The 16,628-nt window shown below is 44.8% G+C and overlaps 1 protein-coding gene across 1 annotated transcript; it reads right to left on the minus strand.

Moving 5' to 3' along the window:
* Window positions 1-7,928: 7,928 nt before the first annotated feature.
* On the minus strand, window positions 7,929-10,349 carry LOC100845590 (GDSL esterase/lipase At1g28580). The gene is made up of 3 exons (XM_010233302.3): window positions 9,641-10,349; window positions 9,118-9,543; window positions 7,929-8,530 (listed from the first exon to the last, which is right to left on the minus strand). Exons 1-3 carry the CDS (start codon window positions 10,074-10,076, stop codon window positions 8,292-8,294), a joined length of 1,101 nt encoding a protein of 366 aa, XP_010231604.1. The 5' UTR covers window positions 10,077-10,349; the 3' UTR covers window positions 7,929-8,291.
* Between the last annotated feature and the right edge of the window lie 6,279 nt (window positions 10,350-16,628).

The raw sequence follows: 16,628 nt of genomic DNA on the forward strand, positions 1-16,628 counted from the left end.
GGATTAAATATTCATCGAAATTACCTAATTATTCAACATTCCAAAAACCTTATTCGTGTAGGCAATTTTCGATGTCTCAATTTGATGTCGCACTAAAACCACATGTTTTTACTGGACTGCAATTTAAGAGGTGGCAGTATAAGTGTGATATGTGGCTCGTGGCTATGGGCGCATGGTGGGCGGTACAACACGGGAAGACTCAAACAATTGTTCCTCGGCAGTTGTATGTTGAGGCTTGTGTTGTAGTCGTCGGTGCGATCTGTAGTGTGCTGGGAGATAAGCTCGTTGATGCTTATCTGCACTATCAGGATGCCAAAGAGTTGTGGGATGCGCTCGATGCTAAGTTTGGCGCATCTGACGCTGGCAGTGAGTTGTACGTCATAGAGCAGTTCTTTGACTATAAGATGGTTGCAAACCGATCTGCAGTGGAACAATCTCATGAGTTACTGACTATGACTAAGGAACTTGAGTAATTCAAGTGTCCACTACCCGACAAGTTTGTCGTCGAGGGCATCATCGCCAAGCTTCCTCCCTCGTGGAGAAACTTTGCTACTTCACTAAAACACAAGAGACAAGAAATCTCTGGGGAGAACCTGATTGGGACTTTTGATGTTGAGGAGAAGGCGAGAGCAAAAGATGCTGGCCCCAAAGACAACACACAAGAGGGTACGTCCACTGCCAACATGGTTCAGAGGAACAACCATAACAAAACAACAAGAGAAAGGGAAAGGCATTCAACAATGCTGGTCCAAAGAACACTACCACTTTCAAGAAGAAGAAGAAAGGAGGCAACAAGGACAAGGATCCTTGCTTTGTGTGTGGAGGACTCGGCCACTGGGCGAGTAACTGCAAGGAGCGCAAAGGAGGACAGATCCGGCAAAAGTTTGCTAATTTGACCATTGGCAACAATGAAGATGCAGGCGGATATGGTAATTTATTTACTGTATTTTCTGTATGTTAGTCCACCGATTGGTGGGTCGATACAGGTGCAATTATTCATGTGTGTGCTGATATTTCTTTGTTTTCTTCATATCAGGCCATCAGCTCCTCAGTGACGATGGGGAACGGCGCCCATGCTTCTGTTCATGGTGTTGGCACGGTGGATCTGAAGTTTACTTCGGGAAAGATCGTGCAGCTGAGGAACGTGCAGCATGTGCCCTCCATTCAGAAGAATCTTGTTAGTGGATCCCTCCTTTGCAAGGACAGATTTAAGTTAGTGTTTGAGTCCAATAAAGTTATTGTGTCTAAGTATGGACAATTTATTGATAAAGGTTATGAGTGCGGAGGCTTGTTCCGCTTATCCCTTTCGGATTTTTGTAATAAGGTCGTGAACAGCGTCAATTCTATTAATAATGAGTCTAATGTTTGGCATTCACGACTTTGTCACATTAATTTTGGTTGCATGACGCGATTAGCAAATCTGAGTTTAATCCCTAAAATCACTGTGGCTAAAGGTTCGAAGTGCCAAGTTTGTGTGCAAGCGAAGCAGCCTCGCAAGCCTCACAAGGCTGCTGAGGAGAGGAACCTAGCACTGTTAGAGCTCATACATTCTAATCTTTGTGAGATGAACGGTGTATTAACCAAAGGTGGAAAACGTTACTTTATGACTTTCATTGATGATGCGACTAGATTATGTTATGTGTATTTATTAAAATCAAAGGAAGAATCACTGCATTATTGTAAGATCTATAAAGCTGAAGTCGAGAATCTATTTGAGAAGAAAATTAAACGTTTACGGTCTGACCGTGGGGGAGAATATTTCTTCAGTGAGTTTAATTCATTTTGTGAGGAACATGACATAGTACATGAGAGGACGCCTCCCTATTCGCCCCAGTTAAATGGGGTTGCTGAGAGGAAAAACCGCACGCTGACTGACTTGGTCAACGCCATGTTAGACACTGCTGGTTTATCCAAGACATGGTGGGGGGAGGCGCTATTGACTTCGTGTCATGTCCTAAATCGTGTTCCCACAAAAGATAAAGAAGTCACCCCATACGAGCTATACGAAAAGAAGAGACTCACACTTTCTTACTTATGGACTTGGGATTGTTTGGCGAAAGTCAATGTACCAATTACCAAGAAACGTAAACTTGGACCAAAAACCGTTGATTGTGTCTTTCTTGGCTACGCACTTCGGAGTGTTGGCTATAAATTCTTGGTTGTAAATTCTGGAATACCTGACATGAGCGTCGGTACAATAATGGAGTCCAGGAATGCTACATTATTTGAGGACATATTTCTCATGAGAGATATGCATAGCACATCTAGAGAGGATCATGATGTACCTGTTGAACCCGTCAATTCAGAGGAACATCAGGATCATGGTGTAGCTCCTGAACCCGCCATCCCAGTGGAAAATCTTGAACAAACACTTGATGAGATTCCTGAGGAGTATGACAATGAAGCCCCTATTAGGGGTAAGCGACAAAGGATTGCTAAATCCTTTGGTGATGATTTCATTGTGTACCTTGGGGATGACACCCCTAAAACCATTAATGAGGCCTTTGCATCTCCGGATGCAGACTATTGGAAAGAAACCATTCGTAGTGAGATGGATTCTATCATGGCTAATGGTACTTGAGAGGTCATTGACCGTCTGTACGGGTGCAAACCTGTAGGATGGAAGTGGATATTCAACAAAAGGTTAGGGCTAATGGTAATATTGAGAAGTACAAGGCGCGGCTTGTGGCCAAGGGTTTTACCCAGAAAGAAGGTGAAGATTTCTTTGATACTTACTAACCTGTAGCTCGATTGACCACAATCAGAATATTACTATCACTGGCTGCCTCATATGGTCTGATCGTCCATCAAATGGACGTTAAGACAGGTTTCCTTAACGGAGAGTTGGACGAGAAAATTTACATGAACCAGCCAGATGGATTTGTAATAAAGGGTCATGAAGGCAAAGTGCCTGAAACAAGCTCCTAAGCATGGCATGAGAAGTTTGACAAAACTTTAACATCTGTCGGCTTTGTTATAAACGAAGCTGACAAATGTGTATACTACCACCATGGTGGGGGTGAGAGAGTTATATTTTGTTTGTATGTCGATGACATACTAATATTTGGGACTAATCTCAAAGTGATTAAAGAGGTTAAGACTTTCTTGTCGAAGTGCTTTGACATGAAAGACCTTGGTGTAACTGATGTTATTCTGAACATCAAGCTCGGGAGAGGCGACAATGGTGAGATCACTTTGTTGCAATCTCACTATGTGGAAAAGATCTTGAGTCGTTTTGGCTATGTTGATTGTAAACCTTCTCCAACTCCTTATGATCCAAGCGTTCTGCTTTGAAAGAATCACAGAATTGGAAGAGACCAATTAAGATATTCTCAGATTATTGGTTCGCTCATGTATTTGGCTAGCGCAACTAGAACTGACATCTCTTTTGCTGTGAGCAAACTGAGTCGGTTTAATAAGAATCCGGGGGATGATCATTGGAATGCACTCGAGAGGGTCATGCGCTATCTAAAGGGCACAATGAGCTATGGTACACACTATATTGGGTACGCCAAGGTACTTGAGGGTTATAGTGATTCAAACTGGATATCTGATGTTGATGAGCTAAAGGCCACGAGTGGATATGTGTTCACACTCGGAGGGGGCGTTGTTTCATGGAAGTATTGCAAGCAAACGATCTTAACCAGATCAACAATGGGAGCAGAACTTTCAGCATTAGATACATCCACAGTTGAAGCCGACTGGCTTCATGAGCTCTTGAAGGACTTGCCGATTGTTGAAAAACCAATACCGGCGATTCTTATGAACTGTGACAATCAAACTGTGATAGTCAAAATGAACAGTTCTAAAGATAACATGAAGTCATCAAGACACGTCAGTAGACGTCTGAAATCTGTCAGAGCAATGAGAAATTCCGGAATAATAGCATTGGGTTATATCCCAACAGCTAAAAATCTGGCAGATCCCTTTACAAAGGGTTTATCAAGGAATGTGATAGAATCTGCATCAAGGGAGATGGGGTTGCGACCCATGTGAGTTACCATGGCGGTAAACCAACCTATCTGATCGGAGATCCCGTGAATTAGGACCTGGGAAACGAGTCATTGGATAACTTAGGAGAGTGTACATTCTTTATCCCACTCCGTTGACGATGCATTACTCTCGTGTACTGTATGGTAGGTTGTTTAACTTAATGTGTTCTAACGCGTTGCATTAATTTGCAAGGGAAATACTGTCCTACGGAGTAGTCTCTAAATAATACACCTATATGAGCCTGACTGTTGGTCGCAGTCTATGAGATTTGGGTGGTCTCTAGTAAACTCATGAAAAGGCCTGAAAAATGACTTATATGCTCCACACCGCGGGGTAGCATTCGGCAGCCCAGTACCAGACAACAATTTAGTGAAGCACTAACACAGAAAACTGACAATTCAAGGTTTGTCCCTTGTTCAGTTCTGCGTGAGTGAAGCTATTTGTTTAGGTAGATGTTCAACCTTAACCGGTCTCCACTGAAACGCTGCTATATCAAAAACAGAGTTTTGGATCAATGGCAATTTTATGTGCTTATGAGACATTGTGGGAATTGTTGGAATTTTGGCTTAGACCCATGGCCCAATCTAAAATTAATTCCTGAAAAATCTGAAAAGCCAATTCATGGAGTGGGATGAGAAAGTGGGAATAGTCCCACCTTGCTAGTTTAGAGAGAGTTGGACCAATATATAAGGTATATTGGTTCTCACCTCTTGAGCAAGTGAGCAAGGGAAATCCCCACGCGCGCTCCTCCTCCTCCTGCTCCGCTCGCCTCGCCTCGCGCGCGCGCCGCGCCGCGCGGATCGAGTTTGAGCCGTGCCGGGCGGGGTCGTGCTTATCTTTTTGGCAGTCGGAATCCGTTGCGGACGTGTAACAAATCCCGATAATTGCGGAGTCGGTTTTGGTTTCCTAAACCGAACCGAACTCCGCCTGCGTGCCTATATAATAAGACGACTGCGGCCTCCGGACGGACCACGCCACAACCCTAGCCGTCAACACACGATTCAATCTCGTTGTTCGCTGCCAACTGTTACTCCATCCCGTCGACTGCGTGCACAGATCGCCGGGAGAGCAGGCCTCCGGAACCCTGACCTTCGAGATCCTGCCCGGGATACGGTCGATAAGGTTTTTGGGGAACGTTCTCACGCGACTGCTCGCTTCTTCACGTCCCTATTTCGTCGGCATCTTCATCACCAATGGCCGACGACCTCGGAGATCCCGCGGCTCAGGCTGCCACTCTAGCTCAGCAGCAGCAGGCTGCCCAACTCCAAGCACAGGCAACTGCTACTGCACAGGCGCAAGCGCAGGCGCTGGCCGCTGCCCAAGAGGTAGTCAAGGCTGCTGCTGCTGCCGACGTGAACATCGACGCCGCCGGACTCGTCACCGACCTTAACAAACAAACACAAGAAAAGAGTACAGCACCGTATGTAATCTGCTCTTTTTTGTTGATTTTGATTAGTAATTTTATTATTCATGACGTGAAATTAGATGAGTTTTATTATTGTGCGTTGCTATTTAATTTGTCTAGTTTGCATGATATAATATGCTACATGTTTTACACATTTTTTTTCTGAATTAAATATTCATCAAAATTAACTAATTATTCAACAATATTATGCTCTTGTGAATAAACTTTTATGGTTTCGCTTATTTCAAATCACCGGTTCGTTCCCTTCAGCTGGTCGCAGTAATGTTGAACCTGCTAGGTATCGGCATGCATGCTCTTCAATAGCCAACATCATTTGGGAAATTGAGGCTATCGTTGTACATTTATGCTAGATTTAGGTACACAAAGCGTATGTAGAGTGTAGACAAACTGTGGTCCATGTTTTCCGATGCCTTGTAGTACTGGCTCTACTCATATTTTACGAGAAACAGTACCATTTGATATGGCATGTCCATATGAATTTGATTTCCTTTGCTTTCAAATTTGGCAGTGACTATCGGTAAAATTCCGATGCAGAAAAGAGGTGCGAGTAATTTCAACTTTCACGTTTCATGATTCCTGCTTCAAACATTTCCGTGGACCGTCCCTAAATCTCCAAGGCAGGGCTGTGGCCGAAGGACAGCCTGACGCCTGACTCCAGAGCAGAATTCCAGAGCAGGCCAGGCCAGGGCACTGCGTGGGGAGCCGTGAGTGGCGAAGCACGCAGTCGATCTCCGTCTGATTCCCTCCGACGCGCACATTAAACTAGACCACGAATTAAGCGGGCACGACGAGCTAGCCAGCCATACACGTGATTTGTCGCCGGATGCAGACGCGGGTCGGCACATGCGGCCGCATTAGCTCCTGGGCCGCAACAGGCTAAGCACGCTTCGGCGTCTCCGTCCAACGCCTCTTCATTGCTAGTACTACCGTCTGACATGATGATGCCCCGTAGCGACCGCTGAATCGTCGTCGTCTCCCACCCCCAAAAACCACGATCACGATGGACAAATTCTGTTGCTGAGAAAGGAATTAGAAGGAGCGAGGATGGTGATGATGATACGGTGGGCGGGTGCGTATTGTTGGCTTGCATGCATTAAGCGCCCGTTTCGATGGCAAAAGTGATAATGATGGCTCGTCATGGAAGAGAAGATTCGCCAGTTTCTTTTCCCAAAAGTAGAGCTTTTGCCAGCCGGGTTACGTTTTTGTACAGCCCCAGGTCCTCCAGCATATATGTGGGTTGCTTATGGCTTGCTCAAAACCAGTTTTCTTCTATATACGTATGCTATGTAAATGAAAATCAGAAATCATGTTTAATTTTCGTTTTGCTATATCTAAATTGCTTGACTTTTGGTTAGATATAAGTTGATTCCTCAGCCATTGAATATGATTTATGATTTAAAATTCGAAACAGATGATAAAAAAGATAAATGAGATCTATTTACTAATCCAATGGTTCTGATTCGGCAACTTAGATTTAAACCTTTTGCTAAAAATCAGACAACTTAGATATAACCACACCCAACTAATTTAATTTATTTGACCTGCACATAGTTACAAGTACTCCTGTATGAGAAGATGCTCTAGCATTGGTACCACGTTTTTCTTTTCCTCCAAAATTTGAACCAATTGCAATTCAACTTCCAAGTTTCGACGACCAAAATTATTTGCTCTCCTATCCAACGATGGTATGAGCTTTGGTCCTGAATATTCAGCCGTTCAGCTAATCTAGGCTTCGACCTGCAGTTACTATCTTTGACCAGGAACTTTTACTCTATGAACAAAAATCACCACAAGAATTCAGTTCTTCCTCTAAAATGACAAGTACCAGTATGAAATAGAGAAACTCAGATCAAATTTTGATCGATCTAGATTTTTGCTTCTTCCATTGTTTTGTAACTAGGACAGCGCGATGCCTGATAGAGTGGCGGATCTAAGATTAAGGATTTGTTTCTTAACTGTATGTGTCTTGTCAATTTTTGCCAACTATTGACTAGCCACAAAATTGGCTAAGAATTTGCCAACCCATGGCTGGCCAAAAATTTGGCAAGATCCGTGAAGAAGGATGTGAAAAGGTTAACAAGATTTCTTTGACAACCAAACAAACAAAAAAATAGTATAGGTTGCCAAAAAAAATTTGGCACGGTTAAATTTTGACAAGAACAAAACAGCCCCTAAATAACGATGGGGCTACATTACACGCAGATTATTTAATTGTCATTTCGTAAGCACTACATCTAGTTTATGATTTTAAAATTTGTCAAAATTACAATGCAAGTAATAATAATATAGTCGGAACAACATACCAATTTTAACCAAATAGGTTTAGAAATAAACACTAAGCAATTACTCCTATAAAACTAGGCTAAGGTATAAGTAGTACGGAGTACATGGTACACATTTTCTTGTGCCACGGCAATACAAGAAACCGCTTTTGGACCTCGTGTAACCCATTTATACAATTTGATGTTCTAAACCTCAAACTGACTAATGTTGACGTTGGATTACCTGCTTGACCGAACCCCAATTGTATATACAGAGTAGTACAATGCAATTTTGTTTACACAACCGAATACAGTACATGGGGCCAAAAAAGAACTACTAATCGATTTACTTGCCAATATACAACCAACAAATACAATGTCCGTGCCCTATCTCAGACTCCATCGAAAATCAACACACTCCGCCCAAAAACACCCTTTCCGTATATACGTACCAGCGAGAAAAGATTCAAAGGTCACCTCCTCGTGACACGACCTAAAACTCGTACTACTGCCAAAATATAAACCAAATCACACGCAGGCACACACACACAAAAGGATTATGTGAAGCTAAGGGGTAGAGAGATGGACAAGATGTCACAGATGTGTGTTAATCAGTAGACCATGTCGTCGCGGATGATGCTGGCGAGGGGCGGGTGCGCGTAGGGGCCCTTGAGCCAGGTGTTGGCGATGAAGCGGTAGGGCGCCTCCGTGAGGTGGACGCCGTCCCAGCTCACGTGCGCGTCCGGGTCCTCGCACACCGTGGCGCCGGGCAGCCCGCAGGACGCGCTCATGTTGTAGTTGTACGGCCCGCCTCCGCCGCAGCACACCCTCAGAGCTCCCCTCTTGTAACCTGCAGCCATTTCGACAAGATAATCATCAGAAATCCGTAGATCGGATGGATGGTGCGTGATTCGGCCGATCGAAGCAGATGGCATTTTTTGTTATGTCCTCTAATAATGGGTGATGGCAAGTTGGTCGTGTGAGCATGGAACGGGGAAGGGAACGCAGTGCCAGATACTACTACTGCGTACGGCACACAACTAGTAGTATCTGGCACCCGTGTGTTTGAGTGCGTGTGTTGGTGGGTGAAGTCACAACGATGTTGCTCTGGCCTCTGACACAGGCGTATCTATAACACCATCACTACTCTCCCCTGTCCTGTCCTACGGCCATGAACAGCACCACCACCTCTGCCGCACGCATCATCAGGGACCAGCCTTGGCCCGAGATCCCCGCGCGCCGATCGCGGACACGAAACAACAAAAATAAACGACCGTGCACTCATCTACAGTCATCGCAGGAGAAACACATTTGGGGTAGGTGAAACAACCTACTACTCGAGTGCGTAACGTACGTGAAGAGGCCGGCTAGCAGCTAGCTCAACCTGAAACTAACCGACCACCATTGGAGAGCAGAGCAAAACAGAGTGAAACTGACCGTAGAGGTGAGGGGTGCGCGCGAAGTGAATGTAGGGCGTGTAGTAGTCGGCGTAGATGATGCGTGACTCAGGGCGTCGGCGCTGGAGCCGGTCGAGCTCGATCCGGAGCAGCGCGTTGTGGTAGAGCGCCACGCTGTTGAACCGCTTGAGGCACCCGGTCCGCGGGTCGTACTCGCTGGCGTCCTCCGTGGCGTACACGGTGAGCGTGATGGGGATGCACCCGGCCGGGAGGTTCCCCGGAACCACCACGTGCCTGGCTCCTTCGTCCAGCACCGCCTCGATGCCGCCGATCATGGACGCCACCACCTTGGGCACCATCCCTTTCACCTGCTCGTTCGTCCAGTCCGCCTTCCACGCGAAGCTGTAGTCGTTGCCCCCGAACTCCCCGAACACGAACAGCGCCTTCCCAAAATACTCCTTGCACTCTGCCATCAAAAAGAGAGTTGTGAGAACTCAGAAAGGGCATTGGAAAGAGTTAAATCGGGTGGTGGCCGCTTGATTGGATGGGATTGAATTGCTAACCTTGTGGGGAGGAGCAGATGGTCTGCTTGACCTCCTGGAACCACTCGAGCTGGCAGTTCATGGAGGTGTTGAAGGGCGGGATGCTCCACACGTTGTTGTCGCGGAAGAACTTGAGGTCCAGCGCCGTGGCGCCCATCACCGCGAAGTTGGCGCCCTGGCTGAAGTTGGTGCCCTTGTTGGCGGACGGCGGGAGCAGCGGCAGCCCCAGCGCCTCGGCCAGGAAGTCGATGACCAGGCGCCCGTTGCTGCAGCGCGCGTACGGCGGCGGGAACTTGGGCATGTTGGGCAGCTTGCCCGAGTTGATGATCACGAAGTTGCCCGTGTCGGAGAAGGAGTCGCCGAAGCTGAATATCGCGTTGTAGTACTGCGGCAACGGGTCCGCCGTCGCCACGGCCAAACACATCAGGAGAATGCACCACGGCGGCAACCTCTCCATGGCCGGTCACCAAAGTTGGCACCTCGCCAAACAGCGTCCGGAAGAAGGAGGAGAAGGAGAAGAGGAAATGGGACAGCTTAGGAGCAAGAGTGCTTAAGGGATTGTTATATAGCAGGGGCACATGGGTTACAACTTACAACGGTGGTGGTAATAATGCGGCTGCCTTGTTAAAAAAAAATACCCCTCCTCCTTAGCGGGCGTCCTATGATGAGCCTATGGATTAGGGAAGGATAGATGAATTGGGGATTTGTGTTCAGGTATACATGACTTTGATAGGAAGGTAGCAAGACATGGAACACATGCCTTGCTTGCTCGGTGGGTTTTCAAGCGGTGTCACCTGGGGACAGCTACGACTGACACGGAAGGGATATGTTTATCTTATTAACGATATAACCTACTAGCCGTTAAGGGAACACAAACCATTTCGCTACTGTTAGAAAAAGCACACAGACACATGCATTTTCATTTTTCATGTCCAGAATAATTTTCTTGTACGCATAGCGGATACTAGAAAGCGGGGATTAATTTTTCCTACCGTCCTAGCTAGCATTATTATATGTTTCCCTCTCAAGGTTCATCCGAGCTGGGCAGTAGAGTCAAAGGGAAGAAAGCATCATATCATACGGCACGCCGTAGAGAAGAGGGGTAGCACTACGCCACTAACACTTAACATGTGCCCCCAGATATTCGCCAGGAAATTATTTCGAGATTTGCCGACCCCTATTGTAGTATAGTACCCCTAACTGACCATCCCTATCCACGACGGTTCATGGCCAGCACAACGTATCTCCCCCCGATCGCGCCGTGTAATCGAGTAGTCGTATCCACCTCTGCCATCGACGCCCAACAACCCTGTACAAGGAAAGCCCCACGGTAGAGTTTTCTTTTGCGTTTTGTACCGCGGCTCCGCTGGTAGAGATTGCTGATGATAAAGTTTACAACTGACGAAAAAGGGGTTTAGGAGTGGGAGGACTGTGCTAAGCGGGGGACAAAGTGGGAGCGTGCTGTGCCTGCAAGATTCCGGTTGGTGGAAACGGACAAGGGAGGTTACCCGCCTTTTTCATTCCTCAACGGCTCACTGGCTGCAACGTGTAATCGAGTGAGCGAGAGAGATGTGGGCAAAAGTGCTCGGTTACTACAAAAAATGGATAATAGATGCACTATTTCCTGCTAGCATAAAGATTCATAAAAACTTGTTTTTTTTTTCGTATAGCAAGCAAACAAACATACTCGGAGTAGTATACAGGTACGTAGGAAGCGTATACATGTACATTTGAAAAAACTTCAACTTTTTTTTTCCAAAACTCGAACAATACGAACCTTGCTTTTCTGAAAGTACAGGAAGCATTGGCACGAGAGAGTGTATGTGCCTATGTGGGCAGTGGGCAGAACGGCACACTCTATCCAAAGCTTACATCAGTCTTTCACCGGCGACAGAAAACTTAAACCGCAGAATGACAAATTAAATCAGCCGGTCAAAGGGATCAATCGAGCCGATCCAAACTTGAACCAAGGGATTTACTTGGAGTGATCTACGCTGATCGATCCCCGAGCGATAATTAAAACAGTGTCGACAATTCCGCACCGACAGTATTTTGCTCCGGTCTCGAGACGATGCCTCGTACAAGTATCAGTTTCTTAATCAGAAACGGATGGACTTTCCTTTGGATCCCCCATCTGGTTCCGAGCTCCTTGATTTCCAGGGCTCTCTCGTTTATTATCATCTCTCTCCCGCGTCCCGTGGCGCATTAATCACCGCGCTCCCCGTCGATCTCCAACACACCGATCGTGATCTGGCCGCACTTAGCGCTGGATTAATCGGATCGCTGACTCCATCAGAAAGAATATAGATCAGCGTCGCTGACAGGTCGTTCTTCTGAAGAAATACACTAGCACTGCATTACTAGTACTAGCTTTTTGACCTGCAGAGGGCTATGAATCTATGATTTCGGAATATAATACTAGCTTGAGTTGACATATGAAGAGGGTAGATGCATAATTTCTGCGACACACTGGATGTTCATCTCTAGTTCCAGAAGACCATACCATGCGGCTCAATGGTAGTAATTATGATCTCACTTGCACTGTTGCACTTGCTAAAATAGTACTTCCCATACATAACAAGGCTTCATTTCTTCCTAGTACATACTAATCCTATCTCACTAATCTTGTGATGTCTCGTGAAAGGTAGTGTTAAACAAGGCTGGACCATTAAGAGACCGACTGTTTTGAGTGACAACAAACAGTTTTAGACGGCAATAAACTTGTTAGGTGCTACGGTGCTTTGGAGCGGTTGACGTATACATACACCTACTACTAGTAATTTCCTTAATTACTTGGTACATTTTTCTTTTACCAAATCTGCAATATGTACATATAACTTTTCATGCTGGACATATGCAGCTGTCATCGATCCCACGCCCACATGCGTTGATGTGCGACGGGTGCACGTAGCTCCGTCACGTCGTTGGCTAAGCAAGTTTGGCTGTCTCGGTATGTGACGCATAACTCGTCGCTCCTGCCCACTCCAAACACGCCCGGAGTGGGCTGCTGCCAGTTGGTTTCAGCCGTTCTTGCCTAGCGCTGGTGCTGTCACTCAAAGCTACGCAATGATCCACTCCAAAGAAAATCCAATCAGCAACTGTCTCTGTATTTTAACTGTCTCGGAAATTTGATCTACTACCAGATGTGGGTAGTTCAAAGAGAAAGGAACTGGTACTTCAGCATATGTCGCGATTTTTTCTGACGGAAAAGTATATGTCGCAATTGTGCACACAGCCATTTCAATTTTCCTAAACATTCCCCGCAAAAAAAAATTCCTCAACATTGAATCCTTCAATTTACAGATGGGGTTTGCCTGGATCTGGATGCCCTCGTCCACAAGAAATGATTATATCGTCGAGAGGGCCTTTTTCCATCCCCATGTAAAACTATTATTTCGAGTTCATTCAAGTTTCACAAAAGACAAAATTTAGTAAGGTTTTGTTAAACTGATTTCATTAAAGTTTCATATTGGAGGGTTAAAACTTAAACGTTGTTTAAATTAAAAAAATTTAAAATTTGAACTCCAATTACTATTTTAGAAGTTCGTAAAATTCCACAAAAATAAAATTTGAGTTAATTAAGATAATTTTATCATAGGTTCTTGATCATATGTTTAAATTTGAATAGTTTTCTATGGTGGTTATTTCTATAAAATTATATATACGAATTGACCAAAACAAGTTATATAAATCATGAACATTGACATGGGCTCATATTATATATTAGTCAGTTTGACATAAAATTTCATGTCCATTGGACATTAATTTAAACATGCTGATTTACAAGGTCCAAATTCGGGTTTGAAGTGTTTTCATATAAAGTTTTAATTCTTGGCTATTTTCATAATGTATAATCAATGTAATTACATGCTTAATTACATATTAATAATAATCCTTAGTCCTAATTACATATATGTCTACTACGACAAACCCGGTATCCTCTCATCTTCCTATACTCATGCATACCGTATAACACTCCGCATAACACTCGTTCGCAAGATTGATGTGAAGACCGACCACCTGGATGGATCGTCGACATATCTACAATTGTGTATAGTCCATCTTACAGATCAGTCTTCTTATTTCTTTCATCACAAGATGTCCCTTGACTATCTTAAAGGATTGCAATAGGATGTCGAATAGCCCAGGTATGATATATGTTGTTTGTGTGAGGGTGCTCCAAGAAACGTGACATGCGTGCAATGCTTATAGACCACGAAGCTTCCTGGTATCATACATATTTTCCATAACATACAGAGAGTCAAGTCCACAAATTTACATCTGCTATTTAAGATGTTATAATTTCTATATTTTACGTTTTAAAGTATGCATTTCTGAAATTTTGATGGTATACACTTGGCATCGGGCATCACACGTGTAATATTTCTAGTAAACATAAAGCTAAGTTGAAGAGATGTCAATCTAATATCTAATTAAAATAGCAGAAATTTTACGATCTAAATTTTGCAAAAGTTATCATACGGCCATGAAAATTTGAAGCCCGTGTGTATACCTTCGTGTGATGGTGCTGCCAGGCCGGGTCACCGTGACTGATTCAATCGATATAATTTCCTTGTATCATTTCAATGTCGCTAGCTCCAAGTTGCTCACTCCCTCAATTTACAAACTATTCCCCCTGGCCGGAATTACTTGTCGAAATATTACATATATCTAAACTTTTTTTACACATAGATACATCCGTATTTTAACAAATTTGGAACAACTAATACGGAAGAGGGGGTAGTTTATTACCTTTATATCCGGTCCCTATACTTAATTCGTAGCTAGCCGTCATCACCAAGGGAGTACTAGTGAGGCAGTATTGTGATAGTCTCAAAATGGTGGGTTTACTCATCGATGGATTTGGACGTGCAATGCAATCAAGTGCACCCCATTGGCCGTTTGCCATTCGTAAAGGAGGCCAAAAATGCGCTTTCAAAGAAAGTAGGTATAACCACCCATCATTCTACGCTCCGGTTAAGCAATTGAGCTACGTGCATTGTAGTAGCCGTACATTCATACATGAGTACGTCGAGGATTGGAAATACGTAGTCGAAACAGCTTCTTTCGCAGCAACCGGTTGTACTTGTTCCTAAAAAAAAAGCAACCGGTCTATTCATGAGAAGCCATGTGCAGAAGAACGTTCCAAAGACAAAATCATGTCAGGATTCTAGTGTCAGTTTTGGACACTGAAGCCAATTTCCAGCCACCCAACGTGCACATCCTGTGCTGCAGACGGAGCAAAAACCTTGCGTTCTTTACTTTTCTTTTGTTGCTGCCGTTGACAGTAGGAGCCAAATTCACTTGAGAGTTAGAGAGCAAGAAATCCCACACGTAAATCGAATTCGTCTGCATTTCAGATAGTGAGTTACAACGGCCCAATATAGAATGCAAGTTTTGGAAGTTCTGTTTATTGAACACAAATTGGTGGTTAATCATCACGATGCATAAACTTTTTGTCAAGTGACACTAACCATCATGAACTCCACTTGATCTGTTGGGTGAACCAAGCATGCAGAGAATCTAGATGCTAGTAAAACATTATTTCTCGAACACTGTGCAAACAAACTACTCCCACTTGCAATTTCGGCGTGCATTCTGGTTGTCCTACCTTTCCGCGTAAAACTTTCGAAATTGCATCACACACGACGTTTTATGTACGATAATTGTACAACGTCTGCCTCCCTCCCTTTCTTATTCTGTCTGCTGTCCAAGGCCTATCCAATTCCAAACCTAAAATACTTTCCCCCGTCCCACCACATCAGAATTTCTCCCCTTCTGCTAAGAATACATAATTTTTCCACGCCTCCTCTTCGCTCCAAAACATGACAGGTTTATCTTTCCAATCCCTTTCTTGCTGATCTCCAGATCAATCTAATTCAGATGTAATCTGTAGCACTACACGTAAGTCAGATTGAAAGGGTAAACAAAACTACTGAATTTTCATGGAACAATTCGACAAGCTTTGCATCTAGTATTATTCGCAAATCAAATTTCTTGCCCATCAGAAGTATCCTTGAGATGCAGTCTGATGTACGCGGGGCCGCCGACAACCGACCAAGACAAGGACGGCGTGGTTGCTGCAGGCCTGCAGCTGCGGCGGCAACCAAAGACGACAACGATATGGTTGCAGCAGCGACCAAAGGCGAGGACGAGGAGCTCCACGATGTTGCAACTTGCAAAGAATCACAAGTACGAACTGCGGCAGCAGCGATCCAGCGGCAGGTCACAGGCACAACGGAGAAGACGATAGCGAATCAGATTGGTCTTGGGCTTGACGGTTCAGTTTGGTCATGGGCTTGTATTTTGGGTAGGCCTGGGCCAAATCTAATTAAACTGCACTCCTGGCAGCCACATATCGTCGTACAGGCGTCGGACGAAAATCGTCGTACGTATAGCACGCGGCCGTAAAACTTTCGGCACCAAAAAGCCCCAAGGCTAAGAGCTGTGCATCCGCCTCCCAGTTGCAATTTGCGTTGTCCATCGCTTTCTATTACTCTACTGAAATGTATAGCAGCGCTCTGAAATTGCGATTTTGAAAGATAAACAACGATGCTGCCATGCTGGTTAACATAATCAGACAAGCATAGATTAATTAATGATCCGTATAATCTGGAGCTCCGTTCTTAGGGCCTGTTTGTTTGGTTTTCTGTTTCAGCTTTTGGTTTGAGAAGCACGTCCGGAGGTGCTTCTCAGATTCATGTGTAAAAGCTGAAGCAGAAACCCAAACAAACGAGCCTTAGTTCGGGCGACTTGGCTAATCTGATTCCGACGCTTGGGGGACAATTTGGAGAACTGGTGGATTTCTGTTAGAAACTCTCTTCGACTCTTCCCACTCAAAAGCACTCGAAAAATTTGGAAAAATGGGAAATCAACGCGTCTTCAACACCGGTATCTCAGCGCGGAGATGGATCCCCCAACATGCATGACGTCAGTGACCGCACGTTACATCTCCTCTCATCGTAGGCAATGGAGTTATGACTTATGACGGAGCTCGCATTCTTGCCAT

The sequence above is a fragment of the Brachypodium distachyon genome, chromosome 2 (genome assembly GCF_000005505.3).
Source record: "Brachypodium distachyon strain Bd21 chromosome 2, Brachypodium_distachyon_v3.0, whole genome shotgun sequence".
Taxonomy (NCBI): domain Eukaryota; kingdom Viridiplantae; phylum Streptophyta; class Magnoliopsida; order Poales; family Poaceae; genus Brachypodium; species Brachypodium distachyon.

Excerpts from the sequence above, each read along its gene's own strand:
- LOC100845590 (XM_010233302.3), bottom strand. The coding sequence starts at position 10,076 with ATGGAGAGGTTGCCGCCGTGGTGCATTCTCCTGATGTGTTTGGCCGTG. Across the intron at positions 9,544-9,640 it reads CATCTGCTCCTCCCCACAAG|AGTGCAAGGAGTATTTTGGG; the intron begins GTTAGCAATTCA and ends TTTTGATGGCAG. Across the intron at positions 8,531-9,117 it reads GCGCACCCCTCACCTCTACG|GTTACAAGAGGGGAGCTCTG; the intron begins GTCAGTTTCACT and ends AAATGGCTGCAG.